This window comes from Uranotaenia lowii, chromosome 2 (assembly GCF_029784155.1).
Source record: "Uranotaenia lowii strain MFRU-FL chromosome 2, ASM2978415v1, whole genome shotgun sequence".
In the NCBI taxonomy this organism is placed as follows: Eukaryota; Metazoa; Arthropoda; class Insecta; order Diptera; family Culicidae; genus Uranotaenia; species Uranotaenia lowii.
In genome coordinates this window covers 168,836,840-168,851,339 of record NC_073692.1, presented here as the reverse complement: position 1 = coordinate 168,851,339, position 14,500 = coordinate 168,836,840, and the positions used below count along the sequence as shown (strand labels likewise).

General features: G+C 42.0%; 1 protein-coding gene across 1 annotated transcript in view; it reads right to left on the bottom strand.

The window, feature by feature from the left end:
* Positions 1–3,291: 3,291 nt before the first annotated feature.
* Positions 3,292–14,500, bottom strand: part of LOC129747797 (proton-coupled amino acid transporter-like protein CG1139) — a 65,840-nt gene continuing 54,631 nt past the window's right edge. The window contains exons 3-8 of the mRNA XM_055742144.1: positions 13,987–14,388; positions 13,738–13,906; positions 13,077–13,268; positions 12,837–13,015; positions 4,288–4,463; positions 3,292–4,223 (exon numbers count right to left, since the gene is read on the bottom strand). Of these exons, the coding sequence (XP_055598119.1) occupies positions 3,967–4,223; positions 4,288–4,463; positions 12,837–13,015; positions 13,077–13,268; positions 13,738–13,906; positions 13,987–14,388 (1,375 nt within the window). The 3' untranslated portion in view covers positions 3,292–3,966. The remainder of the gene's footprint in view (positions 4,224–4,287; positions 4,464–12,836; positions 13,016–13,076; positions 13,269–13,737; positions 13,907–13,986; positions 14,389–14,500) is intronic.

The following is a 14,500-nucleotide window of genomic DNA, read 5'->3' as shown; positions in this document are numbered from 1 at the left end:
AATATTGATTAGGAATTTGCGTTTTAAATGATGCCATAAAAAATTGTATAAATATTTTTCAAGAGCATTACCAAACGCTATGAAATTCGAAAAAAGAGAAAAAAAAATTAGGTTCATTTTTACAAACAATTAAAATTATTCTACTCTATTAGCATTATTACGATCCAGTATTAGTTTTATAGTATAAGAAAATTTTAGGTAAAGTTTAATATACAGTAAGGTTTTCGTTTACGTATTTTGATTTTGCTCAGTTTGTCTAACACCCTTTTTTGCCATAGGTACGGTTCTTTCACTCGGCTTACGCGAATCAACACGTTTTTGAGCGAATATATTCTAGTGTTATACGTTACCGACTGATTTCATACCGCGTAAAAAAGCCATAGGGTAATACAACAAAAAAAAGCCTGTATATTATTAAATTTCAATCGGGTGTCCATATGAACGATTCAACAAACTGCATGCAATACTTATTCAAACTTGCTGATCAAACTTGCTTGACTGTATTCAGAATAGAAAATATTTTAATTATTTGATTGCAGAATTCGATTGCTGTTGAAATTAAGCTGTTCATCTATCCCAATACATTCTATGATCTACCTATTTCAGTTTAATAAACGGTCTGATACCTTGTTTTCGTCTGTTTTTAACCGTTTTCCTCAAAAATTTATTTTCGTGTAGATATTTAAGATCTTGGAAATCAATGATCCTGAATCATCCTAAACATTTTGGTAGAAATCGATGTGATTTGACTATCACGATAACAAAATGAAATTTCGATAATGACAACGCCTGAAAAGATAAGATTACTTCCAGAAACTAAACAAATAAAATAGATTAATTTTTCAGTTTCTAAATTTGTTCGACTATGCTACAATAAACAATAATTAATCATTAGTCATCTCTGCCTAGGGCCCGCCTTTACCTCATATGAAGCCCAGTTCAAGAGCAATTATCAGGAAAATAAAAAAAAAAACGTCTAAGAGAAAGCTAAAGCAATCCCGCAATCATTCGAAAATTTTTGCCTTTCAGATACCGGAACTTGATTTGATCCCCGATACAGTAGATTACAAAAGTATTAGTTATTATCTATCACTGTAAGTTTATAAAATTTTTGATCGGATTCAAAATAAGGCAAATATATAAAAAAAATAATAAAATAACATAAAACTGATACTTAGCTTGCAAATCTTTCGGGCAGGATATAAAAATTCGAGATTTTTCGCTTCACATTGAGATTCGGAATTAAAATGTAACATTGACTAAAAACAAAAAATAGGCGAAAACCACTATTAATAAATAACAAATGAATAAATTTCGATCTATGAAAAATTCTAATTTTACTGAATCAAATTATTCGAAAGATTCCCTTTAATTCAACTACGGTATGGTGGTTGAATTGAAGAACATTTGCGATTAATTTGATTCAGTAGAATTATTCAACCATGTAGGCTCACAATACACTAATGCGCATTCAGCGTAGATTTAATGTTTCAATGATGAAAACTTAAATTTTTTAAAGACTTATCTATTTTTTCTTGATATAGGCATCTAACCTTCCTGATATGGGCATACAAAACTGTCTCTTATTCCAATATCTTATAATTTACAACTTTGCCAAAGGCTTCAACTTGTTGAATTTCAGATTTCCAGATGAATAAGAAAGATAAACTATTAACATTTTTGTTTACAGGTTCTGTATGCCCGATAATTAAAGTTCAATATATTTTAACAAAACTGACAAAAATATGGTTTGAATTTTTAAATTTTTTTGACTTTATTCAATAATTACATTTTTTCATGCCATGGGTCAAAAGAGTATTACCCTCAAACTACACTGATTAGATATGTTGAATCTCCAGTCATATCGTCAATCGGCTGTATGCGCATATAACCCACAACACTTTCCCCTACTTATTCTGAAAGGCAATTTTATACCTGTGCAAATTTGTTTGTATATTTTTGAATTAGCTTCAAAATTTTTAAAATTATCGATTTCAGTATCCTAATTTACATTAATATCATTGGTTTTTTTAAATTTACATATAGTTTGAGTTTGATAAGAGTGTAATATCACATAGTTTGAAACATATTATTCAGCCCTTTCGTGTAATTTTGTCTCAAATTTTTTCGTAAACACTATACAATGTTTCGGAGGAATGGAAAACAACTCCGCAAGTTTATAAATAAAAATATTCACAGTATACTTGGAAACATTAAATGTAAAGTTTTCGAATTCGAAAGTAGATTAAGAAGACTGTGGTTTGCAGCAGGAATGTAAACTGTAGAAGGATTGGAAATCATAAAATTATGTATAGTCGTCTTAAAACATTGCGATCCAAAAACACTCAGAAGAATAACTCGATTCTTATAAACTTATTAAAGAAATTTTGTTCAACAGAATTGAATAACAACACTTTCCGAAACTCAAATTTGTAGAATTTAGTCAAGTGTTTTCCAAAATATAGAAAGCCGAATTTTGGCATTTTTTGGCTTAGATTTCTCAATGATTCTTAATGTGTTAAGAATGCACAAATCCTCTCTGAATAGAAACATTCATAAATAAGTTGTGGTAATTGAAACTGACACGCGAGAAAATCTAAATTATGATGAGCGGTGAAAAACGTGAATTTTAATGCAGAGTATTTTTAAGGGTGGCTTCAAATTGAAATCAATTTGTCATGAACTAAATTGAAACTTATGCTATATGTTTTCAACGTTTTCCAGAGCACGTGAGCCACCTACGTACTAGGCCTACGTAAACATAAAAGGGCGACCACGTGAATTCGAACCACTACTCGGGCTGCTCACTTTCTCCGTTTTCTCACTGATGCTTCTATCGGCGTCCTCACGCTCTATTCAACGAAGGTGAATATGTACGAACGCTAACTCACTGTCACGTGGATGTCTACGTTCAGGCGTTTCGGGTGCATGGCATGGGGTGGTGGTGAGTATGCGCACTATGCAATCCACGATCAGGGCTGCCAATTGTTGGGAAAAGAACAAGACTGAAATTGTCCGATGTTTCTATTATGTTTTCCTGCTCACACGTGTTCCTTTTGGACAACTCTTTAAAAAGAACATAAGAGAAAATTCAATCACTGATGCCGAATCGTGATAATTTTTTTTTACGATTTGATGCTGAATCGTGGAAATGTTGATGTTACAGCATCTTGAAATTAAATTTTAATCATAGTTACATTTCAGTTTATTCAATTATCAAAATCGGCAACACATTTCCTGGAGATGGATGTCACAGATAAAAAGATCAGATGAAACATTAAAACACATCAATTCATTTGATACAACTTTATTGCATATTAACAACCTTTGAGCTAAACTTAAAACAATGCTACACTATTCGAAAACACTGCTTATGGTTAAAATTCAACATAATGTACACATTGTCTTCGAAATGTTCTAATTTCGGGTTTAAACTAAAGTGGAAATGTTTACACAAATTTAAAATAATCTCAGTTCTCGATCGTTTTTTGAACTGAGAGGTAAGACAATAATGATACACAATACATATTGGCACATGGGACGATAAAATAATTCGTAACTATTTTTTCCAATAAAAAAAACTGGGCTTGCTATCTTGTTCGTGATCATGATGACGTTACTTATAAATCTTACATGTTTACAGTAATAATAAAATTTAAAATCACTCCGGAATGCTAGTTTTCTGACTGAAAAAAAGAGATTTTTTTCGTCAGTCTTTCAGCCGAATCTTCTGTCTGATTCACAATGAACGTTCTCAATCTGGGCTTTAAGGCGATAACTTATCGGTTTCTTAATACTCGTTAGCGGTTTAAAGATAATGGTTTTTCACAGTTGATCGCGTTTTGCGTGTTTTACCTGTCTTTATGGAGGATATCACTTGGCTTGTTCGATTGGTTTTACAACTTTTCTAGTTTCTGTGTGATAAAATTGACACACAGAGAGGAACTACTCGAATCTATCTATCATCTAATCGTCATGGTCTCCGAAAGTGTGGATGATTTCTTTCAGGCTGGTGCTGGTTCCCACGACCAGACCGAAGATGGCAATAACCCCAATGATCGAGTTCTTGGTGACCATCCAGACCTTCTGGAAGCCCTGTCGCTCATGCCAATAGGTACAGGTTTGGATGAGAGCAGGGAAGGCGATTCCAAGAGCTGACAGACACAGTGCTCCGAAAAGCGAAATAAAGAGTTCCAAATTGGGGATGGCAACGGCCAAGAGGACTAGAAATAAAAAAAAAAAAATTATTGAAAGATATTTTTTTCAATGACAAAAAATTAAACCTACATGTGACCAGAACCAGCACGGTGCGCATCAGGTACTCCCAGATGATGCTACGAGGAGACTCTCCGAATCGCTTCTTCATGTAGTCGTTCCAGGTGATGTCAATCGCCACGTAACAGGCCAAACCGTGGGTAATGTAAATGGCAAAGGCAAGCATTCCCTTGACGCACTGGGCCAAACTAAAAAGAAAAATGAGATTGAAATAATTTAAATTTCTATTCGTTCGAACAAATGTGAGGATTTGCAAAAGTTTAACAAGCAGGTAAGTATTCCTGTTTTTTTTTTTGGTTTTCTATTAGAAGAATTCCTTTTAGATATTTTTCCAGATATGGAAACTGCTGGAGTTAATGAAAATTTTGGAATTTATTCACTCGTAGGATCGGACGCACTCTGCATAAACATCCCCCGATAATGGTGGGATCTTTCTGGTCCGAATGGCCATGATTAAGCTCCATCTGCCCATATCTTACTGCGTGCAAGAACGCATACATCGCCACGACGCTACTTTGACAACTTCAGCAGCACATACGACGATGGCGATAGCTGCACCAGTGCAGTGGCCGGAAACCCGGACTACCCCTGACGTTACCCTGCACCCATGCTTATAAGTTTCTTACTATATTTCGCGAAACTGGCAGCAATGTGACCAGCACTACTCCTTCTGCACTGATCGCAGTTTCGAGGATATACGATACTTCGATTAAAATAACGACACGTCCGATTCCTTTGATACAACTCGCGGTGCCTGACGACCAGGACGATCGACTGAGTTAGCCGATTGCCTTGCTTTCATTTGGACCCGCGAGTGCTTTCTATCTTGCCAATGAAGTCGCTGAATACACCAAAAAAGACGTTTTCTTATATTTCAGGCGTTTTCTTATATTACAACAAAAAAGGCGTTTTCTTATATTTCACTCAGGAATCGACCCATCCGAAAGCTAACCCAAGCTTAACATACGCCCTGAGACCCAGGAACCAAAAGAGGCTTTGAGCGTCCAAACCCAATGTCGAGTCCGGCGGATCAGAATTCTATCTAGTTCAGCAAATATTCTTTCCGGAGTAACCTTGGACAATCCATTGTTCCGAGAATAAAACTACAGCACGTCCGTCTGTTACACCGATATTCCACTGCAATTCCAATTTAAACAACTTGAACATCAAATTCAAGCCTCGTAATACGAAATGTTAATTTGAATTGTCGACCCACTCGATGGAAGACTCAAAGCCTAAAAGATCACACGAGGTCAAAAAAGTCTCTCAAGATTTTTTTTGTCAGTCCGCCACCCAAAACAAGATTCAAACGGCCAATCTTAGTCAGGAAAAGGCCACTCAGAGCTTGAAATGACCACTCTAAGTAAGTCAGTCTGCCACTTGAAGCAAGACTTTTCCTACTCCAATGACCACTTGGAGCCAGGGTATTCAGAACCAGAAAAAGAGGCCCCTCAGAGCCTACAATGACCTTTCTAGGTCTGTAAGTCTGCCACTCGAAAAGATTTTATTTTAATCCATCGGCCTCAGTGCCGGAAGAATACCGATCATAGTCTACAAAACAACTCGAAATCTCTCACTATGCTACTCAAAGCAAGACTTTTTATTAATCCAACGGCCACTCAGAGCCAGGAAAATATCGCTCAGAGCCTTCAAGACCACTCAATATCTCTCAGTCTGCCACTAGAAACAAGACTTGTCTTTTAATCGAACTGCCACTCAGACCCTGGAAAAGTCCGCTCAGAGTCTACGACACGACTCGAGGTCTGCAACTCTGCCACTCGAAGCAAGATTTTTCTTTGAATCCAACGGCCATTCAGAGCCGGGAAAAGGCCGCTCAGAGCTTACAAAACCACTCGAGATATGTCAATCTGCCACTCGAAGCAAGACTTTTTTTTATTCAACGGCCAATTAGAGCCGGGAAAAGGCCGCTCAGAGCCTACAAAGACCACTCAAGGTTTTTTTCACTCTGTCACTCGAAGCAAGACTTTTTCTTCACTTTAACGGCCATTCAGAATCCTTCATATGCAGATACGAATCCCAAAAATAAACAGGTTTTTTTTTATAATTCTATTCCACAAAACAAGTCTTTTCGCCAAACGCACTGTCTCTGTTTCACATCTTTTGCTAGAAACTCAAGCGAACAAACAAAATGGAAGCCATTCGTTCCATCCCAAATCACAGCCAAAAATCGGCGTCATTAACAGCATCCGACTCACATTCAGTCAAAAACACTATTCCTTCGTACAGTTCTGCTTCCCATATTTGAAAGCGTTGACCACACCATTGTCGAGTCCGGTGGATGTTGAACTACTTCGCAGAGCACCTGGTCTAACATTCTTTCCGGAGTTACCGGGACTCCGGAAAGAATGTTTGCTGAACTCGATAGAATTCTGATTAGCCGGACTAGACACCCGATAATCCCCGAGGCTTCGACCAGGTGCTCTGCGAAGAAGTTCCACCTCCCCGTGGTGCAGAGTGGAAACGTGTCTGCAGACTCGAGAACTACACGTTCCACTTGGAAGCCAGCCCGGCGACGAGCTGCGTTCCGAGCGTGGCACAAACGTGGTGCGACTGGGTGCCTTGGTACCAGTGCACAGTCGCAACAGGGAGGGGTCACCACGCGTAACGGGTAGTCCCGACCGCGATATGCGGTGCGACCAAGTGTTCGAGCGGGTGTTGATCGAATTCGCGCTTCGGGTGGTCCTAGCCCCGATTTGCGGATATGACTGACTTGCGACGGGCAGAAGGCCTTTAGCCGTAAACATGTAGCGCCCAGTGGATGGGCCTCAGACTGAGTATTGAAGAGTCAAGACGGAGAACAAGTTAGGGAGAATGCTGAGGGTCTCCAGACTCGAGGAGAGGCGAGTTGTTCTCGTCTCGAATTGGGTCAAGAGGGATGAGCATAAGAGGGTCTCTAGTCACGAGGAGAGGCGCTGGTCCTTAAGCCTCAAATTGTGACAAGAGGCCGAATATGGGTCTCGAGTCACGAGTAGCGGCGAACGGATTGACAACCCGTGAGTCGCGAATCATGACAGTAGAGGGGGAGAACTTTGCTGGAGTAGTAGGAAAAATGGGTTTTGCCGTTTAACGCTTTGCGCGAGTATAGTCTCCTATTTTGGGTACAGCCTTCGTTACATGTCCGGATGGGAATTATAGCCAGAGACCCCAGGTGGACTTTATTTTTTTTTTACAAGATAGAAATTTGACTTCAAACCATACCAGCCGGGTGTGTGCTGCCGTGTGTGGGTTCATCCCACTAAAACCTTCTTGTGCTTCGTGTGCCAGATGTGCCTCTTGATTTCAACCTATGATACTACCTCAAGGGGTAGGCATGCACTTATATATCTCACCCTTATCCTTTGTCTCAAATTGAGACTCTCAATTTTGGTCTTTCTACTTTATCATCTTTCACCTATCCTCTATCGCCAACTTCAGACTGGTACGGAAGACCCCGAGGCGTGTGGCAGTAAGGTAACGCTTTCATAGTAACTCACGCCCGTCACAGCATCCACTACCCCGGGACCTCGAAACGTGTACCGGATAGGTAACTCGCGCCTGTCACAGCATCCACTCCCGCAGGATTTCTAACCACCAAGGCATGGCCGATTGAGAAACTACCATGCTAGAATCCCGTCACGACCACCCCGAATGGTATCTCCGCTTCCTTTTGCTGCAGGAAAGATCGTAGCTGAGTACGTGAGATCTTTTAAGTCCCACCACACGTATGAGTCCAGATTAGGGTTATACCGCGCCTTAAGATCGCGATGTTTTTGAATTGTAGTGTCATACGAGGCCCAAAACTTTCCATTAGCGAGGAGTGGAAGGAGGGGGTAATATGCCCCATCTACAAGAAGGGCGACAAATTGGACTGTGAGAACTACCGAGCGATCACTGTCCTCAATGCCGCCTACAAAGTGCTGTCCCGAATCCTACTCCGCCGCCTAACGCCACAAGCAAACAGATTCGTGGAAAGTCATCAGGCCGGCTTTATGGAGGGACGGTCTACGACGGACCAGATATTCACATTACGGCAAATCCTCCAAAAATGCCGTGAACACCAAGTCCCTACGCACCATCTATTCATCGACTTCAAAGCCGCATACGACACGATCGACCGTAACGAGCTATGGAAAATCATGGACGAGAACGGCTTTTCCGGGAAGCTGATCAGACTGATCAAGGCGACGATGGATGGAACGCAGTGCTGTGTGCGGATCTCGGGTGAATTGTCGAGTTCATTCGAATCGCGCAGGGGGCTTCGACAAGGTGATGGTCTATCCTGCATGATGTTCAACGTGGCGCTAGAAGGTGTTATTCGACGAGCGGTGGGCGAAATGCGGGGCACGATTTTCAACAGATCCAGTCAACTTATCTGCTTTGCCGATGACATTGATATAGTCGGCAGATCATCTGCGGCGGTGGAGGAGATCTACCGCAAACTGAAACGCGAAGCAGGAAGGATTGGGTTGATGATTAATACGTCCAAGACGAAGTACATGCTGGCCTGCGGATCCGAGACCGACCGAACCCGCTTGTCCAGTAATAACAAGGTCACGATCGACGGCGACGAGCTAGAGATAGTCGAAGACTTTGTCTATCTCGGCTCACTGGTGACCGCAGACAATGACACCAGCCGTGAGATCCGGAGGCGAATTATCAGCGGAAGTCGTGCCTACTATGGACTCCACAAGCAACTGCGGTCGAGAAGACTTAGCCCTCGCACAAAGTGTAACCTGTATACGACGCTTATTAGACCGGTTGTTCTCTACGGGCACGAGACATGGATATTGCTCGAGGAGGACCTGCGTACACTCGGAGTATTCGAGCGACGAGTGTTAAGAACCATCTTTGGCGGCGTACAGGAGAACGGAATGTGGAGGCGAAGGATGAACCACGAGCTCGCGCGACTCTACGGCGTACCCAGTATCCAGAAGGTGGTGAAAGCTGGCCGGATACGCTGGGCGGGACATGTTGCGAGAATGCCGGACGACTGTCCTGCAAAACAGGTGTTCGCTATGAATCCGGTAGGAACAAGACGAGCGGGGGCGCAACGAGCGAGGTGGTTAGACCAAGTGGAGCGTGATCTGGCGAACGTGGGGTGCCCGAGAAATTGGAGAACGGTTGCCATGGACCGAGTGAATTTTAGGAATTATGTTCGTCAAGTTATGTCGTAAGACGGAATACTATGTAAATAAAAAAATAAAATAACTTTCCATTAGCTCGTAATCTGGTTGACGATCTCGCTCTCTCCGTTCTTCATCTTTCCTGATTCTTATCAGATCGCGCATGTTTTGCGAGATTTCGTCGACTATAGCACGCCACGACTGTTCGTCGCGACACATTTCACTCACAATGTTTTCAGCGATTAAATTTTGAAGTTGTTGACGCCTTGAAATGAACCTGGGGCAGACATAGATAGCATGTTCTGCCGATTCCTCCGTATCTACGCATTCCGAGCAATAAGGCAATCTGGTAAGCTTAAACCGATGAAGGTATTGCTTAAAGCACCCATGGTCCGAAAGAAACTGCGTCAGGTAGAAGTCGACCTCTCCATACTTCCAATTTACCCAGTCTGAAAATCGCGGGATTAGCCTATTTGTCCATCTTGCGTTGTTCGATGAGTCCCATTGCTCCTGCCACTTGAGCATTGACGCTGTTCGTTGAATTTTACGCACTCCTCTAATAGCTCTTGCTTTGTAACATTCCATATCCTCCGCCAGAGTTATGCCCGCGATTACAAAAGCTGCGTCTGCTGACCTGGTCCTGTATGCACAGGAAACTCGCATGGCTATCAGCCGATGTGTGCTCCGTAATTAGGATCTGTTGCGCTCTACCTCTATCGCAGAGCTCCAGGCCGCTCCTCCGTGTCGTAGTTTCGACAGTGCTACGTGGCGTAATCCAGGCCATCGGCATAATCCAGGCCAATGAATCTATGACTTTCGATGCACATTCACAACAGTATTTGACATGCGTACCAAAACTTAAGCAATTTTCGACCATTGCTCCAAGGTATTTCAGCTGCTGGTTCGAAGATGTCGTGTGCCCTCCAACAGTTATCTCCATGTGCGGCACAATTCTTTAATTGGTCACGAGCAGCACTTCGGTTTTATGGTGGGCAATCTGAAGCTTAACTCCCTCCATCCAGATGCCAACCCTTTCTACGGACACCGTTGCAAGGTCTTTTACCTCTTCGATTGTTTCGCCGGTGATCATGAGCACGATATCGTCAGCAAACCGACTATCTGCACGCCTGCTGGTAGTTTCAGCGTTAACATCTCATTATACATCGCATTCCAAAGCACAGATCCGAGTATGGAACCCTGTGGAACACCCGCTGTTAGGGCAGTAGATCGAAACCCAGTTTCGTTTTCGTACGTCAGGACTCGATTTTCGAAGAAGCTTCCTATTATCTTGCAGAGGGTATTGGGAACATGCATCCTGCGAAGCGCTTTGGCAATAGCTTCCCAGCTGGAATTCTTGAAGGCATTCTTAACGTCGATTGTCACAATGGTGCGGTGACGAACACCTGTCCGCTTCTTTTTATATGCGTGCTTCGCGTACTCTGTCAACATTCGGATAGCGTCCACCGTAGATCTCCCTTTCCGAAAACCGAAAAACTTTCGCCTTCCGTGTTGATGATAAGGTGGACATTATGGTGTAGGGGTACATAGTATCATGAGTCACCAATTGTACCAATGGACCCAGAGCTCGCCGTGCCTTGGAATGCAATCCGTAAAAAGGGTCGACCACCCAAAAACATCAAGACATGCGGAGCAAACTCGAAGACCTCACTGAAAGCTCCAATGCAGCAGGTCTCAATATCAATGTCGGAAAGACCAAGTCGATGGGAATCATCACAGTAAATCCTTCCAATTTCGTGGTAGATCGGCCAGATCAGCAGAAAGTTTAGAAAGTAGATGGCTTCCAGTATCTTGGTAGCCAGATAGAGATCTTTCTACGAACGAAAATCCGAACCTTCAATTCAAACGTCAAATCCGTATTGTTGTACGGGTGCGAAACTTGGTGCACATATGCGGTAACGTCGAGAAAACAGCAAGCATTTGTAAACCGCTGCTTGTGGAATATCATCCGCGTTTTGTGGCCTGGCAACTGGATCTCAAATGAGGAACTACGGTGTCATCAAAGAGAGCTAGAAATCGAGAATCGGGAACGTAAGTGGAGATGGATAGGGCACACGCTGCGAAGAGATGAGAACGAAGAAGGGGCAGACCCAGAAATTCGTGGCGGTGAAGCTTAGCCGCCGAAATCCAAACTGTCGCCGAGAGTCTTGAATGGGCCAAGTGAAGACGCTGGGTCCGGATCGTCAACAATGGAGGTCTTTTACCACGGCCCTATGCGCCGGAGAATTGACGCGGGGCCATTAAGTAAGTAAGTAAGTAAGTAAGAAAGTACACTGAGGTTTTTTTTACGCGGTTTTTTTATACGGTTTTTTTACGCGGATTTTCGAATTAACGCGGTTTTTTTTACGCGGATTTTCGAATTAACACGTTTTTTTTACGCGGATTTTCGAATTAACGCGGTTTTTGAGAGAAAATATTCTAAGAAACTTAGAATCTTTTTGTAGTTGGGAAAATCTTAGCTCTGAGACTAAGAACGTGATACATGAGATCTGAGTCCTGAGACCTGAGACTTGAGACCTGAGACCTGAGACCTGAGACATGAGACCTGAGATTTGAGACCTGAAATATGAGACTCGAGATCTGAGACAGGAGACATGAGACTCGAGACTTGAGACATGAGACATGAGACATGAGAGATGAGACATAAGACCTAAGACATGAGACCTAAGACATGAGACCTAAGACATGAGACCTGAGACATAAGACATGTGACCTGAGACATGAGACATGAGACATGAGACCTGAGACATGATACATGATACCTGAGACATGAGACATGAGACCTGAGACATGGAACATGAGACTCGAGACATGAGACGATCTGAATTCCACACTATCAAATAAGCCTCACTATACTCTACTATTCTATTAATCTAATTGATTTTGTTTTCGTCCTATGAATCTAGAGGAGCAGAAATGTCCGTGAGTTCGAGCCCAAGAGTAAACATCGAACACAGTTGTACCGGATAAGTTTTTCAATAACGATCCGCCAACTGCAACGTTGATAAAGTCGCGAATGCCATATAAAGATGGTAAAACGACTATAATCGAAACAAAAAAAAAAAAAAAAAAAAAAAGAGGAGCAGAAAGCATGCCTTGGATGAAGGAGTTCGTAAAATCTCGTGAAAAAACTAGTAAAAGAGCTTGCTTTTACGCGGGTGAAATCTAAAGTAAACGCAACCCAAATAATTACAAAGTACGCGAAACGTACAAAAAGAAACGGACAGGTGTACCTGCGTCATTGCAATATTGTGAAGATTGCCGGATAGAATGCTTAAAAAAACGTTCGATGGATCAACTGTGAGCTACCAATACATTGTGCGATTTTTTTAGTGCGGCATTCTTAGACTTTTTGTTTTCTTTAGAACTATGATGGTATTAATAAAATAAAAATAGTTTATCAAAGAATTAAAAACTTACATTTCATCCTTTGGTAAATTGAGCGTGATCGAACCAGCCGATTCTGCTCCGTAGTTCAGGTACCCGAACAGTCCCATTCCGATGTACAGCGTCACGATGAGCACCATAGCTTTGTTCAGCACCCCGAAGTTTCCTCCGAACTTCTTCGGAGTTTTCATTTCATTTTCCAATGGCAGGATCTAAAATTCAAAGATAAAATTTTTATCTCGGTCTACGATTTCTTTACAAAAACCAACTTACCACACCAATGGCTTCCAGCGCAAAGAGTACCGTTCCGAAGAACAGCGGATACTCGGCGATGTTACCAAATGCTTCCCGGCCCTCGAAGGAAATCGGATCGCGGAAGATGTAGTAGAGGATGATGGCGAACGAAACGAGCGTGATTGCATTGGCCAGCGTCGAGAATGGTGCCAAAAACTTGAGGTTCCTCACCTATTAGAATATGGGAAGGAGAAAAGCGCCCCCGGGAAGGGGGCAAACGAGAAAAGCGAGGTTTGTTTTTAGTATAAATAGAACCGAATAAAGACGTAAATCTCAATCGAGCAAGCAATATTACGGGATGGGCGAAAAACCAGAGGAAAATTCCTCGATTTCGATTCACTTTTCTTTCGGCGGTATTTAGCGAAGCTGTCTGTTTCTTTTTCGGGATTAACATGGAGCTGCTGAAAGTGAGTGCTCATCAATAATCGTAAAATGCACTCGAGCTGAAATCCGCAATTTCATCAACGTCTGACTCTGAATGAGATACTTTTTAACCTGTTTAAGTCCGATAGACTTTTGACCAAGTACTTTTTTTCAATTTGAGATCAAAAACTGTGATTATGTTAAAATTTCCATTTCTGAATTTGACTCTTCTAAAGCGTTGTGTGATACAGACAACTCATGTAAAGTTCATACTAACCCAGTTGATCAAGATCAATGGCAGCAGGATGATCAGCATAAACAATCGCACGTCGGTTTCAGTTTCGGTGTAGTTATCCGAAATAGCCTTGATGTTGGATGCCACGAAAACCACATACACACAACAGGTGCCAAGCTGGTAAATCAGCAGAAAAACGTTGATGATGTGGCTGTCGGAAGATATTTTGTTGTTATTTTTGACTTGAGGAGATAAGAATCATGTTGCTTTGAGAATGTTAGTAAGACTTACATTATAACATTGGCAAATGGTTTCAGAGCATCCGGACCTTCCAAAAGGGCCGTCTGCGTTACCGCTGGATAGTTTAAGCTGGGAACTTTTTTCCGCCGACACAATTCGTATTCAGCCTTAATCAACAGGTGAATGCAGTAGGTACAGAGGATCCCAATCAAAAATGTTCCAACGGAACCCACCAGCCATCCGGCATGGTGGAAGGCATTTGGCATCGCCAGAATTCCCGTTCCCAGCGATCCCTTAAGCAGATGGATCAACGTCTCGTTGTTGGTCGTCGGATGTTCCACGTGCCGATGTTCGTACGGATTGTAGTCCACCTCTAGGCCCGGTTTCTTGTCCTGTATTTCCATAACGTAACTGTTGGCTCCCAGGTTCTTGGTGCCATGGTGTGATTTTTTGCTGGAATTTAAAAAAAAAGTAGTATCAGAACAGAATTGATTTCGTTGTTCAAGATGAGGTTGAATTTCATTCGATAAACATCGTGTTATAAAAACTGAATTTTTCTTAAGTG